This window comes from Neopsephotus bourkii, unplaced genomic scaffold (assembly GCF_033783945.1).
Source record: "Neopsephotus bourkii isolate Nb327-2 ecotype Australia unplaced genomic scaffold, CSIRO-AGI_Nbou_v1 NB_1154, whole genome shotgun sequence".
In the NCBI taxonomy this organism is placed as follows: Eukaryota; Metazoa; Chordata; class Aves; order Psittaciformes; family Psittacidae; genus Neopsephotus; species Neopsephotus bourkii.
The window spans coordinates 2,043,330-2,062,083 of NW_026901640.1; the positions used below are offsets into that span (position 1 = coordinate 2,043,330).

At 50.0% G+C, this 18,754-nt stretch overlaps 1 protein-coding gene across 2 annotated transcripts in view; it reads left to right on the forward strand.

Moving 5' to 3' along the window:
* LRRC75A (leucine rich repeat containing 75A) overlaps positions 1-18,754 on the forward strand; it is a 70,387-nt gene that overhangs the window by 23,195 nt on the left and 28,438 nt on the right. For both annotated transcript variants that reach the window (XM_061363395.1, XM_061363394.1), the window contains exon 2: positions 10,807-10,935. In XM_061363395.1, coding sequence (XP_061219379.1) covers positions 10,807-10,935 — 129 coding nt within the window. The remainder of the gene's footprint in view (positions 1-10,806; positions 10,936-18,754) is intronic.

Below are 18,754 nucleotides of genomic sequence, written 5' to 3' on the forward strand. Positions count from 1 at the left end.
CTACCCTTGGAAAGCAGCCCCAGGAGTGCATTAGTCATGGCTCAGCGCTGCCCTGATACTGAAATCGGCTGTTTCATGGCCAGTGGAGGAGTTTCAGCCCAGGGTCGTGGATGTCTCAGTGGGACTGGAGCAGGGAAGGGAAAGCTTGGCTCGGATGGGGCCGCGCGATGAGCTCATCCTGGCTCTGCTCTTGCTCGGCTCATGGGCTTGCATCAGGTTTCAGCAGCTCCTCAGCCCTGTGGTTGTATCTGGAAAGCGATGTTAAGGAGTTGGTCCTGCACCCTGAAGGCTTGGAGGGTTCTTTTTCCTCTGCTGTTAAAGCCGAGGAGGAGTTGGTGGTGACAAGCACTGGTGTTGGCTACTTGGAGGCTGGAAAAGAGATGCTCTGGGCTCGCAATGCCAGAGCTGTGGTGGGGGTTTCAAGCCAAAGCCTTTGTTCTAGCACCTGTGGAAATACTCTGGGGCCATAGCATTTCATGGGGTTGTAGTTCAGTTTTCCCAGGAAGGCTCAACCGCCCATGGAGGAGGATGAGGGATTAGCAGGGTACTGGGTTACTGCCGGCATTCCAAGCCTCTCCTCCTGGCTAGGGATGCTCCCTGGAATGGTGTCACAGTGTAAAGAAACAGGGAAATAGCTCAGGGCATGGAGACAGAGGCTTCTCACTGGGTGCTTTGCTGATGCTTGTGTAAGGGGAGGTTTTGGCTGTCCCTGCAGGTTACATGAGCAGAACTCGTGGCTACAGTGGGTGCCAGGAACTGGTGGAGGAGGAGGAAGGATCTGCGGTAGGGTAAATGAAGGAAAAGCCAACAGCAGGTACTGACAGGTTGGGTAGGCAATGTGTTACCTGGAAAACTGCGCTGCTTCTCTGTGGATGAGGACTGCAGAGCATTAAGATGAAGGACCTGGGGGTTGTCCTGACTGGCTGACATGTTGGGTGCTAGAAGCCTTCATCCCAGAAGCATCCCATGGAGGTTTATGTCAGCATCTTCATTGGAAAGACAGGCTCTGCCCTCTGGGAGAAAACCATTGCCAGGAATGCAAGTGAAGCACCAGCCTCTCCATCCTTTTATCCCTCACTGTCACTCTCCAAGAAGGAAACCCCTGCACCCTGTTGGGCATCTCCACCCTGCAGTGGAAGCTCCTCCTTTGATTCCAGCAGGGATATCTTTGCTCTACCTTCCCAACCTCTTCTAGAGCTGCATTCAACCTTGTTCCTGGCACTGAGTGATGGCCCCTTTCAGACTCCAACAGTGGAGGTTGGGTATGAGCCATAGGTGGAAGGAAGCTCCCAGTCAGGTTGGGAGCTATGAGCAGCAGAAGCCTGCACTGGAACCTGCACTGCATCAGCTGCAAGTGCAGAGGCTCTGCCATGACTCAGCAGTGGAAGCTGTCACCTGCAAAGTGAGCAGCAGATGTGGTTCTCATCCCATACAAGTGTCAGCTACAGCGTGCTGCTGTCTGCTGGGCATTGCACTGCCACAAAGCCATCACGTGCTGGGTTTCCTTCATGGAACAGTGGGATGTTTTATGTCCCGAGTTCATTTGGCACACGCTGCTGGGAAATGGAATATCAACAAGAGCAGCTTTAATGGCCCTGAGTGTCAAACAAAGCAGAAAGAGTCTCATTTTTAATGCACAGGGCCTTTGACACCTCTGGTCGCTGCACAAGAGGTACTGCTGCCCGTCCTGCGCTTGCTTCTCCCAGCCTGGCTTTGGGGTACTGCTGTGGGTTTGGGGGTGCAGAGAGCATCTCTTCCCCCTTTGCAATGTGAGGTGTCCCTGCCCATGGCAGGGGGTTGGAACTGGATGATCTGAAGGTCTTTTCCAACGCTAGCTATTCTGTGATCCTATGTAGAGGACCCAGAGCCTACAAACAGGGCAAGAGGCATGGAGCACAGCAGAAAGGATGTGTATTTTCTGTGTCTCTTCAGCATCCTCAATGAAGTGCAGGGGCTCTCTGGCCATGTGTAGGTTAACCTGTCACAGCCCAGCCATTCCCTGGGGATCAGAGAGGCCAGCAGCCACCATCACCCTCAAGCCTTTCCGCAGTGATGTGTGGTGAAACGAAGAGGAGGATTTAATAGCTCTGACTGGAAGCACTGGCTCTGGCAGGGCAGAGAGCTGCCCAGCCCAGCCCTGCCTGCAAATTGCCTGCATCTCCTGGGATCTTGTTGCCTGATGCTGTGCAAAATGCTCTTCCACTGAGCAGTGAAGTTGCATCTCACTGATGTTCGTGCTGTGTGCTGGCCATCGCCTCTCAGGCTGTACCCTGTGCTGGTGTGAAGGGGCTGGGGTGGAGAGGGCAGCGGAGGGAAGACGTTTTGCTTAGCAAAGACCTTTATTAAGTGCTCTGCTAATCAAAACCCTTTGGCTTCAGTGGGACTTAAACATGTGCTTGTAGTTAATCAGGTATTTAAGTGGTTTCCTGACTTGGCAAGCATGAGGGAAGATATCCCAAAGGAGAAGGAGGAGAGCAGACTTGCGGCCTCGCAACTGAAGGTGTTTGCAAGTGTGGATGTTAAAGGCAGAAGGCAGCAGATGTGGGTCTGGGGACGTGGGTTTAACTTGCTTGGGCTCCATCTCTCCAGTCTGTTCAAGGGAATACTCTCTGCATAACCCACATTGTCTGTGAGGAATCAAAGATGACAAGGACAGCGGTTAAGGGGAAAGAGGGGATGAGTCGGGATCGGCGCATATAGTAAATGCATCTGGAGGACAGGAAAGGTCCCATCAGTTGCTGATGAACTCTAGGGGCAGCACCCAGGGTGAAATCAGAGGGGCAAGAGCAGGGATTTTAAGGGACATTGTCCCCTCTTCCACCTTGTAAAGCTGCTGAGCATGAGGCACCCGATGGCTATAGGCTAATACAGTGCCTCGCTCTGGCTGCTCACGGGGTGTAAGGAATACTTACCCTTCCCTCACTGACTTCACCCTGGAGAGGGACTAAGTAGTGTGGTTATCAGGGTTAGTTCAATAAGCTCACACTGCCCCAGGGCTGGGGACCAGGCCTCTAAATATATGAGGGGGCTGCCTGCATGTGGAGGTACCTTTGCAGCAATGAGCTGCTCAGTTGTCCATCGGATCCATCTCCATCTCCTGGATGAGAGTGCCATCCCTCTGCATCAAATCTCTCCCCCCCCCCAAGTTCTTCTCCCTGCTGCAACCCCTTTGTGCATGCCTTTACCTGGGTATTTCTGCTTTGGCTGCTCAGCCCCAGGCCTGGTTGTATCCCACCAGGAGAATAAGCCCAATGAAGCTCTTTAGGTGGCCTGGGCTGGTCTTGAACATGTCTCCATATAAGCACACAGCATTCCAGTTACCATGATTATTATGCGAAGCGTAGATTATTCTAGCATACAAGTGTGTTTATGGATTGATGTGCCATTGCTTTGAATCCCATTAACATGAATCTGCTTTATTAATGGACTTTGTCCGTGCTCGAGATTAACGGTGATGCTGGATTTGCAAATGAAAGAATTGAAATTCATGTTGTCCATATTAATGACTCGTGTGATGCTGGCCTCCTTGGCAAGCTGTTAGGAGCTGTGGAAACCTTTATTTCTATTCCATTCCTGTTGCTCTGTCTTCAGTAAGAAAGCCAGTCAAGTGCTGTGGGGTTTCTTTGGTTTGCTCCTTTGTTGGAAGCCTCTTTTAACTGTTGAGAAGGTACCAAGAGCTTTATGCTTGGTGTGGAATAGGCTGTGGGGAGCAGGGGGATTTTAGTTCAATGTCAAGTTCAACCCTGGTTTTTCATCTCTTGTTTTGAGCCAAAATCTGCCTGTATCTTGTTCTCTCTAAGCTTTTAAAGTGCCAGATCTCTAGTACGTGTGTCCTTGCAGGGATACAGGGCCAGATTCTTGTGTGAAGTGCAGCCAGGTAGCTGGAAAGAGTAACTCCAGTGCTGTGTGTGTTGTAGGTGCTCCTGTGGGATGCACCCATGGGTGCCTGTGTAGAGGACGGGTGCTCAGGCTAAGATGGGAGAGGAGCATACCCATTGCCTTGCCTACAGGGGCATGGTTTTGGCTATGGCAAAACATCTCAGCTGCAGATTCAGCCCTGTGTTTGCTTTCCAGAGGCACTGATGGCAGCCCATGGGCACAGCAGTGTGTTGGAGCATACTTGGTATCCTTCGGGTAGTACCAGTGGTGCCTGTTGCAGCATCTGGCTCTCCCTTTGCCACTGTCTATGCAAACCCATTTCTGTCCCTGTGCTCCCCTGGCCCTGGCTTTGGAAGTGGTATAAAATGGCACAAACAAAAGGCTTGATGTATTTTTATGGGAGTCAGCTGCAATTCATCCATTGAAACGATCTTTTGGTAGCATTCACATCCTTCAGCCAGTTTAAAGAGTTAACTGGATATTTCTCTCTCTCAAAGATGTCTTAAATTACTTCCCTTGAGTAACCTGCTCTGGAAAAGGGCTGTGTTGAGGCATCACTGGTGCTTAGTTTCACTAACACTTGTATCAATAAGATCTCGGGTTTTATTCCAGCACCCATCAGCTTTGAGGGATCCCAAAGCAATTGTCAAAGCATTTGTATAGTCTCCCCCCACCTAAATCCAGTCCCTTTGAAGCAGAGCTTAGCATTCACTGGGCAGTAACAATACATCCCTCCATAGCTAATGCAATAATAATCAGCCCAGGGCTTGGAAGTGAAACCAGGTTTTAGATAGCAGTTATTGGATTGCAGGCTTTGTATGTGCAGGAACGGATTGATTTCTTTGGAGCGGGGTGGGGGGGTTGTCCAGGAGGCTTCCCAGTGCTAGGGTAACATCATTCCTGATGCTGCAGGACCAGTGTGATGTGCCTGGGACTTTGAGTGCTTGGGGATGATGCAGGACATGGCTGGCTCTGTGCTGGCTGCTTGGCAGAGCTGGACATCAGAACAAACCCCCTGTATCAGATAGGAGGAGGTCATCCCCATCTCGGTGGTGTTGGCAGCACCGATAACACAGCTCTGATTGATCCCTGGAATTACCAAGTTTCTTTCCCCACGGTTAGGTTGTAACAGCAAATCCTGGCTGGGGAGAGGAGGGGGCACCTTCAGAAAGCAGCGTTTTGAATGGGTAGAGAAGCAAATGTGACTCTTGAGCTGTGATTTACAGTTCCTCTGTATTGGGATCCCTTGGGGACAGCTGATGGCACCGTGCTCAGAGAGGGCAGGATTGCACCCTGGTGCATCAGGAGACCCGCGCTGACCTCCTCCTGAAATCTCTTGCGGTGGCAGCTGCTGGAAACAGGAGCTGGGGCTCAAGTGGGCCAGGACAGTAAATCCTGCTTTCCCCCTGACCAGAGGCTGGTCCAGCAGGATTGGTGCCAGAGCCAGGCTGTGTCGTGTTAATCTGTGAAGTGAGGGCTGCACTGGAGGAAGGAAAAGTAAGAGGTGAGGATGTCCATGCTCCAATTCCTTCTGTTGGAAAAGAGGGTCCGCAGTGCAGGACCAGGGAATGCTGCCTTTCCCACAGGCTTATTTTGGTTGTCCAATGCATCAGCCAAAGCTCAGCTCTAGGAAAACCCAGCTTCTCCCAGTGTGCTCCTTGGTAACCCTGATGCCGTGCAGGGTGTACCACATGCATCAAGACTGTTGGTTTCTCTTCTTAGCACATCCTTTGGCAGAGGTGCTTGCAGGGATGTGTAAAGCAAGGGCGTTTGGCTCATTGCTGTTAATGGGATGCACGACATGCAGGTAGGGATAAGGAGCAGGTTGCACTAAGTGCTTGCAGAGTCAGTGTTGCTCTAAGGACTCCCATCAACTGCAGCGTGTGCGTGGAGGCTCGGCTGTAATTTCAAACAGGGGAAGGTGTTTGTGAATGCAGGGTTTGTATTGGGAATCATTCCCTGCCTGTGTGCCCAGACAGCGGGGCGGTCTCCAACAGGCAGTGGAAATGATGAAGAAGAGTGATTCCTCCCCATCTGACAGCGTTGTCTTCTACTTGGAAGTCTTTTTCCTGCAGGGATCTTGGTTCTGCCTTTTTTCCCTTTGTTCCTATAAATACTTGATCTAAAGATGCTGTATTCAGTGCTTGTGAACACAAGGCAGTACATTATCTGTATGCACGCATAGAAGCATTCAATGCCCCCATCACCTTCCAAGGACAAGAGTTGTTTAAGCTCCTAACTACCTCCAACAAAGCAGTGGGGGGCCTAAAGCACAACTTGAGAATGTGACTGGTATTGATGGGTGAACAGATGGGGCTGTTCTTTGGCTGGGAGAGTGGGTACAAAAGCCATGCAGAGCTCTGCGCTTGCTGTGCTGGAAAACAAAGGTGAGGACAGTGGGATTTTCCTGCTCCAGTTGCCTAAACATGAAATGTCTAGGATAAACTGATTAGATGGGCTTTTGTTGGCTGATAACTGATTGAGACAGCCCCAGCCAGAGACTGACTCAGCCCAGCTGCCTTAGAATAGGATGAATCACAGTCTTCGTCTGAATTGACAGTAGACTGAGTTTAGGTGACAAGTCTGGATCCTTACCTGACAGGAGATGAGATGTATCCTGCCCTGTAGGTATGTTTTCCAATGGAGATCTTCTGCAAGGGAAATGTAGTCCTTTTTGCATGTGGGGTGACAGGGTGAAGGGGTGCAGTTAGGAGCTGGCAGCCATCAGCACAGCGCAGTCAAGGCTGGGGTTGGTGCCTGGCTTGGATGGGAGACCAAGATACAGGCAGGCCCTGCTGGTTTAGAAGGGATGTGTGAATAACACTGTGTGAGCTTGTGTTAAAGGCAGTGAGGGATCTCAATTGTTTGGATTGTTCAAAGCAGATCCTGGAGTCATACACCTTCCCCTGACAGTGTTTCCAAACTTCTTCCATACTGGGATCCCATGGCTCTGTGACTCAGGATGGGATGGGTAGCCGAGTCTATTCTCCTTACATATCCATAAGCACTTTCCTGAAGAAGCCTGTTAGCTGTGGTCTGGCCAAACTCCACTTGGGGCAGTTGCATTTGCCTCCCAGTTTCAAACTAACACAGTGCCTTCTACTGCAAATCCCTTAGTCACAGTTGTTTATTATCAGGATGGTGGCATCGTATCTCTGCCCATTAATCTGCCTCTCCAAGTTTCTCTAATTCCAGCCTCCTGGAGGGGGTCCAAGCTGCCACCATTTATTATCTGAGTCCATCTGCCAAGGAAATGTTTACTCCTTCCTTGAACCATTGGGTATTCTATAACTATACCCTCACTTCAGGCTTGGATGTGCAATTGTTGGTTCCAAACCAGTATTAACTCTGCTAAACAGAAGATATCCCACATATTTAAACTCCACTTTTGTGCCAGGCTAGTGGATTAGAGGTGGGAATTTGCAGTAGCAATTGTTGGTTTGTTTGGAGGTTCCCAGGGTGCCTTCTGTGATGCTCCATCCAGATGTATTGGTCCCATCACAGCCAAACCACCTGTGGATGCTGAGTGCTGCTTTCCCTCTCCAAAGGGGCAAACTTGGGCATCTTTGTGTTGTTGAGGCCTGGTTTTACCCAAAACCTGTTGGAACATCATTAAATTCATCACTTTCAGATGCTTTACTCCTCTGTCAATCCGTTGGTTCCTGTGTTTAAAAGGGGAAGAGGAGGAGGAGATGGATGAACTGTGTGACTATTTCAGCCTTGTTTCCTTAGGACACCCAGCTAGGAATTAAGCTGTTTATAGCCTGATAAAACCCCTGATTGCCTCATATCAATGGATGGTTTATAGGAGGTGTACAGGGACGACCAGAGCTGTTGGGCTGCAGGAAGTGCATCAGGCAGATAACCTTTCCAGCAATGCACTTCCACATTGTACCAAATTTATTAGCTGTGAAGCAAATGCTGGAGGGCTTATCATGTGCAAAACAGGGAGAGGCTGCTTCTAGGCATCGTGGCCAGCCATGCAAGTATAGAACCCAATTGCAGCAGGGAAATCCATAAATACTAAGTTTTACGGTGTCTTACTAACCCCATAAGTCAAGCAGACATCAGAGGCTTTGCGATGGAGTCGAACATCCTAAAGATGAAAGGCAAGAAAGACTTTGCTTGTTTTCAAGGGCAGCCTTCACAAGGCTCAGGGGATTGAGCAGCTAAACGTGTCCTCCATCAAGCCAAACAGCCTTTGAGCACCCCACACCGTGCTTGAGTCACATCTCACATGCCTGTCCCCCTGCTCTGCCCTTACCCACCACGTCGCTAATGCTCACCTCGTGAAGTCATTTTGCCCAGATAAGTTGCTGCAGATGATTGATTGCAAACAATATTAATGCTCCTCTTCCTTCATGCTTTATTACACCAACCTCTCTGCTTGGAAATTCATGGGGCTGCCCTGGCTATTAATAGAGATAAGAAGCAGGTTTGGAGGAGGTGCTGGCCATAATAGCAGCTATCAGGATATTTATGAGCAGTCGTGATTGCAGGAGCTTGGGGTGGCATTTTGCACAGTAACCTCATTTGGGCAGCTGTAACTGCCTTTGCTCCCTGTTAATGGAAGCAGCAACATAACCTGCTCACATGGATTTTCCTCTAATTGCAATTCAATTTGCGGCAATAAATAGCTTAATAGGTGCAAATGGGTTTGATTTGTGCTGTTTATGGCTCCTGGTGGCTTAGGGGAGTATTACACCATGGTGCACCTCATGGAAACCCAACCTGGAGCTTCCAGAGCTGTTGGCTGTTGTGGTGCAGTTGAACAGGCAGCAGAAGGACAATAACAGGTTGTTTTATCTGACACCAAGGAAGGATAAGGTGGGGTACAGCTCCCAAATGCTTTGCTTGCACTGGTTTTTCCCTTCTGACTGGGGAAATGGCATTGCATGGGTAGTGTCTTGGGGAAGTCAGTGCTGAGCTCTTGGTATGGGCTGGTTTTTGGGTGAAAGGGCTGTTTCTGTGATTGCTGTTTGCAGAAGAGGGCTGAAGAGGGCATCTAGCACAGCATCAGCTCTGCAGGGCAGCAGGACTTGCCCTTACCTGGGCTCTCACCTGGTTTGATGTTCTCTTCTGCCTTTCCTGGCTGTGGCTGGGCAGTTTGATTTGCTGGCTGCCATGGAAGAAGGCATTACATTTTACTGCTGGAATTCCTTGATTTAAACTTCCAATTCCTTCACTTTTTTGTTGTTTGGGGTTTTTTTTTTTTTGATGTATGTTTTCTTTAGGGTTTTTTTAATCAAATAGCTTTGCATTGATACCTTTACAGAAGCTTCCTTCTGCTGGAGGCTGAAGGCAACTAGTTGGTGGCAGGAGAAGTGGCCATACTCAGAGTGTATTAGTGCTTCAGATCACAGTTGGTGCTTGTAACCCACAAGGTAATGCACTGCTGTAAAAGCAGCTTTGCTTCCAGTGGGTAAGCCATCCCCAAGGACTTGCTGAGTGGTCTGGCCTCCTCTCAGCCTCTTAAAGCTGGAAACAAATCAGATTGCAGGGAGGTCACTGGTGACGGCAGGGAGGATGCACAGCAAAAGGACTTGAATGAGACTCTGCTTTCCCTCTCAGCCCCAAAGTGATGAACTCTTCCTACTCCTTAATCTTGCCTGCAAAGCAAGGCTTTAGCTGATGTGCTCAGCGAGGGGCACAGTGTGGTAAGACAGGATCAGCTCAAGTTGATCCACTCGCAGCCTTTGGGTTGTGCTCAGTCACTTCTGCATTCCTTTCTCTGCTTGTTTTGTGCTGTTAATCCCAAATCCTGCATTAGCAAGGGGTAAATGTGCCTTTGAATACGCTGCTCTGAAATGTCCTCTCAGCGTGGTGCAGGGGTTGGGGTGCACCATAGGAAAACACCTTCCCAGCCTACACCAAGAGAGGCACAGCTCATAAATACCAGCATTTCAAACCCTTCTACCCTTCCTATTTGCAAATGGCCCTCGTTGGCCAGGTAAAGCTCCCCTAGGAAAAGGGAACGTGCTGCAAAAGGCCAAGTGACTGGAGCCAGATGCTGGGCGTTTACTCCGAAGGCAGTGACTGGTGATGTGCTGCCGACAGCAGAACTGGTGTGAAGTTATTGACCTGCAGATGAGCTCATCACTTGGCCTCGGATGAGGTTCAGCCTCGAGCGGCTTGGAAATAGGACATGTGGTGGAAAAGAGACAATGCTGGTGTGGCAGGGAGGTTGAGGAGCAGCTGAGAAAGACATCTGTGCACAGAAGGATGCGTGCCAGGAGGGAGGAGAGAAACCTAAGTTCTCCCAGGAGAGAGGAGCAGCAACTCCCTGATCTATTGGCTCTGTGTTCTGATTTTAGCTGAAGGGAACAGTGCCACAGCTTTGGGATGCTCAAAGAGAAGCAGGAAGGTGCTGAGCTTGGGTTGATCCTCAAAGATCCCAGTGTGTCAAGAGCTGCGTGTGCAGGGTTGCTTCTACCAAACCCCAGAGGTGGCTCCTTCACATGGTGTTTGCTGGTGATGCCGTATGATCCTGTGCCAAATTCAGCTCTTGGCTGATGTTTGCTTAATCCTAATGTTGAGCTCTACCCAACTGGGGAGGTAACATCCACACTGCTGTGAGGTAGGAGAAGGGTTTCTCCCCCTGAAAGAGATGGAGTTTCCTTTGGGCATCTTTGAAAAGCAGTATTCCTGACTAAGGCTTGTAAGTCACTGGAAATAGTCTTGGAGGGGGCCTCAGGAGGTCTGATCCATCCCTAGGGCAGGATCAGCTCCATCTGAACTGTTCCTGGCACATCCTTACCCGTCTCCAATGGCAAAGCTTCGACCCCTTCCCCAGGCAATCTAGTCCAGCACTTTGCTCCTCCCAAATGCCCCCATCGTTTATCCTTCTGTTTCCATTGCTGCAATTTCAGGCTCATTGTCTCCTCCCTATGCACATCTAATATCGCTCCTTTACCCTGTTTCCCATAGGATTTAGGAATGGAGTCGACCTCTCTGGACGATGTCCTCTATCGATATGCCAGCTTTCGAAACCTGGTGGATCCAATCACTCATGACTTGATCATCAGCCTCGCTAGGTACATCCACTGCCCCAAACCGGTGAGTACCTTGGTCTCATCACACCTCTATAACTGTTGCTGGCTTGGAAAACCACTCTGTTGGGAGCATGAAGCTTCTCCTTGAGTGCCAGGGAAAAAGCCTCATGGTTACTGCTGTGCTTTGTGTGCCTTTGGACCAAGAGGACCTGCTCAGAGACCATGGTTTGATAGCACCACATCAGGCTTTCCAGCATGACCAAGTTAGTACTTTGGGTGTTAGCACTTTGTGCATTATCCCTGCTTTTTGCCACGTTGTGTTTCTGTGTTAAAGACCCTATCCCATTGGGAACACTTTGCCTCACAAGGATAAAGCCGGTTCCTTGCCCTTGTGTGATGTTTGTTTTCCCCTCCTGGAGACAGCAAACCCAGAGCTCGCTCATGGGTTCTGCTTTCTGCTGCTGAACTCCAAGGCTTTCACCCATCTCCTGCCTCCTTCTGACTTGCACAGGGCATTTGAAAGCCTTCCTTGGGAAGGGACCATCCATAGGTGTGATGTGATCGGTGTGATGGAGCAGGGCTCCATCCAGTCCAAGCTGGGACCTGCAGGCATTGCTCTGCTGTGCTTACTGCTAATGGCTCTTTAATTTCCTGTGAGAGTGTATGAAGGGATCGAGTTATTGACTGCTGCTTCCTGTGGGTGTTTGCCTCAATAATAGCCTCCAACAGTATTTAAAAATGGGGGAAATTGCTTTTTCTCTTAATTTTGCTGAGGAAAAGCTTCTGCTTTAGTGTGAGGTGTCCCTGCCCATGGCAGGGGGGTTGGAACTGGATGATTTTAAGCTCCTTTCCAACCCTAACTATTCTATGGTTCTATGAAGCCGTGGTGATGCTCAGTGTGTCAGCCTGGTCTGTGGTGTGGAACAGGCTCTGGAAGTGCTCCATAGAACTCTCTAGACTGTGTTGGGAAGGGTGGAATGGGTTCAGTAGCGTGCGGACATGGCTTGGGGACATTAGGGACCCACATCACCATCTCTAGCCCATGGCACAGTACAGACACAGTGCTGCAGAGCTAAACCTGCACAAGGATGCTCCTATATCCTTATCCCCTTTCTTATGGACAATAAGATCCTTTCCTCTCCTCCTGCATGGGGCAATGAGATGGGAAACTGGAGAGACCCACTTTGATGGGTATGTGTCCAGGCAGAGAGGCCCCATTCCCCCTCTGAGGTTACCCCTTTCCAAAGCGCTGTGACTAAGCTGGTTTCTCCTCCACCTTTTGCCCTGGGAGACTCCCGGTGAGCCATGGCCAAGTGTATGAGCTGCTCCTCATCAAAGCAACCTGAGGCTGCTCCCCTGCCCGGTACCTGCTTTTGCACGTCTCCCCACACGTTCCTCTTGGCACTAAGCGCTGTGAAGGAGCTCGTGCCAGTGTAAGCATGGGAATGCAGGCTCCTAATACTGAATCATAGGATCACAGGATGGTTTGGGTTGGAAGGGCCTTAAAGCCCATCCAGTTCCAACCCCCTGCCACGGGCAGGGACACCTTCCACTAGAGCAGCTCCAAGCCCTGTCCAACCTGGCTTTGAACACTGCCAGGGATGGAGCATTCCCATCTCCCTTGGTCAGCCTGTTCCAGGGCCTCACTGCTTTCACAGGGAAGAACTGATTCCTTATATCCAACCTCAACCCCTTCTCTTTAAGTTAAGAGCCCATCACCCCTTGTCCTGTCGCTACAGTCCCTGATGAAGAGCCCCTGGAAGACGCTGGAAGCTGCTCTGAGGTCTCCAGGCTGAACAATGATCTCAGCCTGGCTTCACATGGGAGGTGCTCCAGCCCCTGCTCTGCTCTGCCTGCTGCTGCATCCCATGGCATGAATATACATAGAGACGTAGGTGGAGGCAGCTGTGACCTTGCCCGCATCCATATGGAGATAGAACAGATGGGGCTGACCCCGGTCCCTCTTAACCTGCTCTATTAAATATGTGTCTGCTCGGGGTTATGGGGTCTTGCTTTCCTCCTCCCTCCTGGAGAGAACGCTTCCCTGACTCCCTGTACATTGCTTTTTCCATTAGTCTCTATTTATACCACCCTCAGCTTAAAGGTGACCCCATGGTCTCTGAGCTAAAATAAAAGCTGAATTGTTTTTCCGAGCTCTGGGTAAACACATCCTGGGCTGTATGGCCAGGAAAAAAGCTGGCCTGGGCTCTCACAGCTCAGGGATGCTTATTGCAGAGAGCAAATTGAAGCCAGCAGCAAGGCAATGACTCCAGCTGGAGCCTGGAGTGCTTTGACTGAGTGGGAATGGTTTGGGTGAGCTGGATTGGAAGTGAGGGTTTGGATTTGGTCCCATCCCAAACATACAGCACAGCTCAAACCCATGTCTCGAGCATCCCTTCCTCAAGGCGCTGGGGTGAGCCCATGGCATCACCATGTGGCATCACCAGAAGCACCAATGGAGCTGTAAGAGAGCAACCAGCCAGCTCAGCTTTGACGTTTGCTGGGCTGCTGTCTGATGGGGAAGCTTTCAGGTGGAGTAAATGCTATTGCATGTGGATGTTGTGTTGAGTGGTGGCCATAGATACTGCGCTCTGCACTCATGGCCTTGTGCAGCTATTGCAAACCTTGGGGGCTTATTATAGAACCACAGGATCAACTCGGTTGGAAAAGACCTTTAAGAACATCAAACCCACCCATTCATTACCCCAGGACTTGTTAGAAAAGGCAGGTTTGCTCTCCAGGAGCCTCAGACCAAGCAAGTTTTCCAGCACCAGTGCAAGGGGGTGCTTGCACATTTGAACAAGTGTTTTCTTCCCCATGGCCATGCCCTTGGGCAGTGTTTTCTCCTCGTGCCACATGGAAAGGTGCCAGGAGGGCTCCTTGGAAAGCAGCTCAGCTCCAGGCACAGCACTTGGTGCTCTCGATCCCCAGGGTGATGTCTGACAGTCCAGGGAATGGGGAAAGGGAACAAAAGCTGTACCAAAGCGTGGGACAGAGCTGCCCCGATGCCCTGCATCCTTGCTGCAGCCGCTCAGCTTTCCAATGGGAGTCGTTCCAGGCCAAAGGAGCTGAAAACACGAACGTGTAAGGAGCAAAGGGCCCCCATAAAAAATCCACAGCTCTCTCTGCCAGCAGGAATATCTGGCCATAAACCACTGGAAAATTAAACCGGGTTCTTTTTCCACAGACCAAAGCCACGTGTATGGAGGACTGATGCCTGCGATAGGGAGTGAGTCAGGTTTTCCTCCAGTCTGAGGACTTGAACTCGGGATAAGAGCCAGGGAAGAGGAGAAAGTGAAGCCTTCAGCAAAGGTGGCCTTTTTCTCCCTTGTGAGCTGAGGGTGTTTGGTTGCAGCAGCTCTTACTGTCCTGGGGATGTACCATGGAAGTGCCTCCAGCCCCTGAAGGCAAATACACAGCGAGCATTTGGCTTTGCTGGTCCCCATCCTGCTGCTTTCTATGAGGGAAAGCTCTTCTGGTGGTCATAGAAGGGTTGGCAAAGCAGCCTAGCAAAACCTTGTCCCTAAGTCCAGCTTTACCTGTTCATTCTTCTCTTGGTGCCTGCATCTATTAGGCTGCAGCTCCACTAAGAAGATGGGTGAAAGATGGGATCCCGGTGGTTAGAGATGGGCAAACATCTCAGGTGATGCTGTCATCTGCTTCCCCACCAAGGTTTGTAGTGTTTCAAGGTATTATGGTGACAGCAATGTGTTAGGAAGGGCGTTACAAACTCTTCTGTGCAGTTGGTATAGCTGGAGCAGTGATTTACTGGGACTGGAAGTAAGATGGATTTAGCTCTGGGTAGAATGGAGATCTGGTTCCTTGTTTGCTGCTGTGTGGTTTGGAAATAGCTGCTTAGCCCCGAGCCTGGCTCTGATGTCTCCTGCGTGAGCTCTGAATTGAGCAGGTTTGCACTATGGGTTTGATTCCATGAATTGTCACCCGTGGAAAACAAGAAAGGAGGGAAGGGAAAAGTGGTTACTGGGACCTGGATGAAATCCTCCATTGCTAACCTTCCCTTCAGGCCCCGGCTATGCGGATTTCACTTGCAGATGATGATGGATTGTTTTATGCCCTGCTTTTTTAAGAGGGAGCTGCATGGAGGCTAAAATGAGCAATTTTCCCCTCCTATTTACTACCCTTTGTGCTGCGACGTGTGGCTAAAACAGGATGAATAAACCCAAGTTATACAGAGTGAATACAATCAGGACACCGTGACCACCAGCTCGGTGCCGCTATCCCCCAACCAAGCACATAATCCATCTCCTCCGCTGTACGTGTTGTTATTTGATCTTGAATTCCCATTATCATTCCAAGTCTCTGACACCATGCTCATTTTGACAGCTGAAATGATAGCTATGAGGCAATGGCACATGGAGGGACACTCAGGCACAGTCCTTTGGGTGAGCTTGTCAGCCTCAGCAAGTTTCCTAACCTTTCCCTTTTGCTATTAGATGTGCAAGGAAAATGCATCTTGCACATCCTACAAAGCTCTCAGGTTCCGGATGCAAAGTGCTATGAGAGCACTAAGTATTCTTTGTTCTTTGCTGTGCAAAACAGCTTAAAAGGAAGCTGATTTAGGAATGAAAACCCTCTAAAACCTCAAATACCTGATATAAAAGCAAAGGGGGTGATGGGGATTCAACTGAGTCAATTCTGTATCAAGTAAGGCAACTCTGTACTCTGTATGAATGGCTTGCTTTTTGCTGGTCTTGTTCCAAGCGTGAAGATAACTCCTGATGGCTATTTCAGACATCTGCAATGCATTACCCTGCAGTATGAAACAGGCTGCAAAGCTCAGACCCCACTAATGACAACTCTGGTTCTTTCCTGCCTGAATGTGTCATGCCTTCTGCTCATCTTTTCCTTACAAAGAGAGAGGTGTTCTCTAAAAACTAAAGCTAAAGCTGAGCAGAGCGCCTTGGAAACAGGGGGAAACTGCACTTTGCAGGGTTTTGAAGTGTTAAGCCTAAAAGGCAGCACCAGTGAGGTTTAGATGGGCTGTGATGTGGCACCATTACTGGCAAATCATTCTTCCCTCTCTTCATACTTGCCCATCTATGCCATCTCCCGTGGTTAAGTCAGACCTTACCTCAAGTCAGTATAAGCAAGAGTTGGCAGTTGTGTGTCATTGCACAAACACCAGTGCAAAGGCAGGTTTCATCTCCATCCCATGAGCTGAGCATCCGGCCCTGTCCATCCTGCAGCCTCTCCACCAAGTGTCCCTGAGGGAGACGATGGGTGAAGAAGCAGGTACCTCATTAACCAGTAACAACTTCTTGTATTGATGTTTTCTGATGGTAATTGGCGTTTGAGTTCAGCTCATTTAGCTTTTAATCAGAATGTAATTTACTGCAAAGGAAGGAAGTACATTGATTCCTGCCTCCTGGTGGGAGCCTTGGTTATTTACCTGGAGCAACTGAAGAGTGTGTGGTGGGGACCTCTCATACAGCATGGCTGGAGGGGGGAACTGGAGGATTTGGGCACTTGGATGGGTATTTTAATACCTATTTCTAACCTAACTCACAAGCATGGGAGTACTGAGCAAGGAAATGACCTGCTGGCAAGGTGGATTTGCAGAAATGAATGGTTTAATAGGGAGAGTTTGAGGGTTTGAATAAGGAGGGGGTTCCTGTCAATTGACTGATGACTGAGGAATGGCCCAGCCATGGATTATGGCCACATCTGACTTGGTTTAGGCATAGGAAGTCCCACTCACCATTTGTCAAGATGGGTGGAAGTGGCTCTAATAGATACCATGATTCAATCTCAGCTCCTGTCTGCAAGAAACTGGTGCACCCGTTCTCTTGGTGCCTATGAGGGCCCCACAGTGATTAATGAGCTGAAGGCAGTGTTGCTCTGGAGGTTATGCCCTTGCCTTGGGATTCATGTTTCTGTGCCCGCCTGCAGCAGGGAACAACAGGGACTGATGCCAGGGGTCCCTGCCGCCCCTTCCCAGGCCCTTGTGCACGTCATGGGCTCAGAGCCCCTATGGAATGACATAAATACTTGCAGTGGTGTCCCAGGGACACTCCTGCTCTCCTCCACCAGCAGGAATGGACTGGGCTGGGGTTTGCTTCCCATGGGATCTGGTGCGGCGCAGCTGAGACAGGCTACATAGGGCTGGGAAAATCCCTATGTGCTGTCCTACATCTGGGACATAAATAATCAAATCTGCTTCTGGTTTAACCCTGGGGGGGGGGGAAGGGTACAAAGAACAGCGAGGGGTTCCTGCATTTAGCAGCAATGGCAGGTGCTGGGCTCCGACCTGCGGTTCCAAATGGGATGCGCCCTGGGAAATGCTGGTTCCTGCAGGGAATGGTTAGGGCAGGTTCTGGATGAAGAGCCACGCTTGCTGCAGCAGGATAATGGGAGGTGTCATGGAAACCATGCCAAGCTGTGTGCACCCATCTCTCTGCAGCAAGCATCTGCATCCTGGGTGCATCACCCCGAGAAGGGGCTGAGAGCCTGAGGCCATGTGGGTGAGCACAGCCATCAGGTCTGTCGGTGAGGGATGATGCTGGCTGCTTTTGGACCATGGCAGTGACTGATGGCAAGGGGCTGAACCTCTCTGGGGTTCTGTGTCCCCAAGGCTCCTGTGTGCGTAGGAGGAAGGCGAGTGCCATTATCCACTGAATACATTGACTTCAGCAGATGTTAGCGCTTGGCACCTCCAACCTCTCTTCCCATTTGCAGTCCTGTCAGTGCAGCACCTTGGGTGTTTTCCTGTCTCTATAATGATTAACCATTTCCAAGGGAATGAATGACTCCTCTGGAGCTGCTTGCTTTGCTTTGTGACTCCCTGTGTCAATCAGAAGGCTACAGATGCATTTGTCATTAAAAGGATGGTCCGGTGACCCTCCAAAGAATGAACAGTGGCATCTAAATAGCTTTCCTGGTAGTGACTTTGTTTACAGCACTGAATGGTTCCAATGTATTTGGCTGTGTGTGTCAGGAGCATGTGTTGGTGCTCAAAAGCCTCCTCCAAAGCCACACTTTTACTGTGCACATCCCAACTGAGGCTGCAGTCGGTGGCATTAGGCATCGCAGCGTGGGGCGATGCAGCTACTGGGTGCAAAGCAGCAAGCAGGTTCCCCATGGTGTTTTGACTGCTGCTCATCTTGTGCTCTGCTGTTCTGGGTACCCTCCAGTAGCTCTCACCAAAGAGATTTCTACCCTTTCTCTGCAATTTCCCTTTATCTTACACGTTCCCCTCCAGATCATCCATCACCTCGCATTTTATTGCCGCCTTTAATTGCTTCCCTGAAGTCCAAGTGTAATATTACCCCAGGATCCTTTTGAATAACTTCCTGAGTTGCTGCGGTCCCATTCATCCCGTGCTTCTGGCTCTCTTGATAAGCCCTGTTGTACATTGCTTTTCATTTTGGTGTGTCAACACTGAATCTAATGCGTCGCTCTTTGGCCTCTCGTCAAAGCGGATGCTGAGTGCCGCGCGTATTGCGGCTCAGCTGCAGAATGGGTTTCCATTTCTTTTCTTTGCTTTTACAAATGCCTTTTTTCCATGTTCTGCTCCTGCTGCAGCTTCCTCAGCTCCTCATTTGGGCTCATTCAAGGCAGGGTTTCATTGCTGGGGTCCTTGGTAGTCTGTGGTTGCCAGAGCTGTGTTGGGGTGACCAATGTAGATGTCTTCACCATGGGTTGCCCAGGTTTGTGTTGTCCAGGGCTAGTTTGGTTCTTATAAGAGCTGAACAGGAGCAAACTCTTTACTGAGAGCAAAAGAACTGACCTTGCTGGTGCTCAGTCTCTTGCTGGTTCATCTTAGGGAGATCAGCATCAGCTCCCATCTCTGCAACCAGCATGTGACGGCTAGATGCAGTGATCTTGTGCATTCATAGTTTGGGCCATACTGGGGAGAGGGTTTG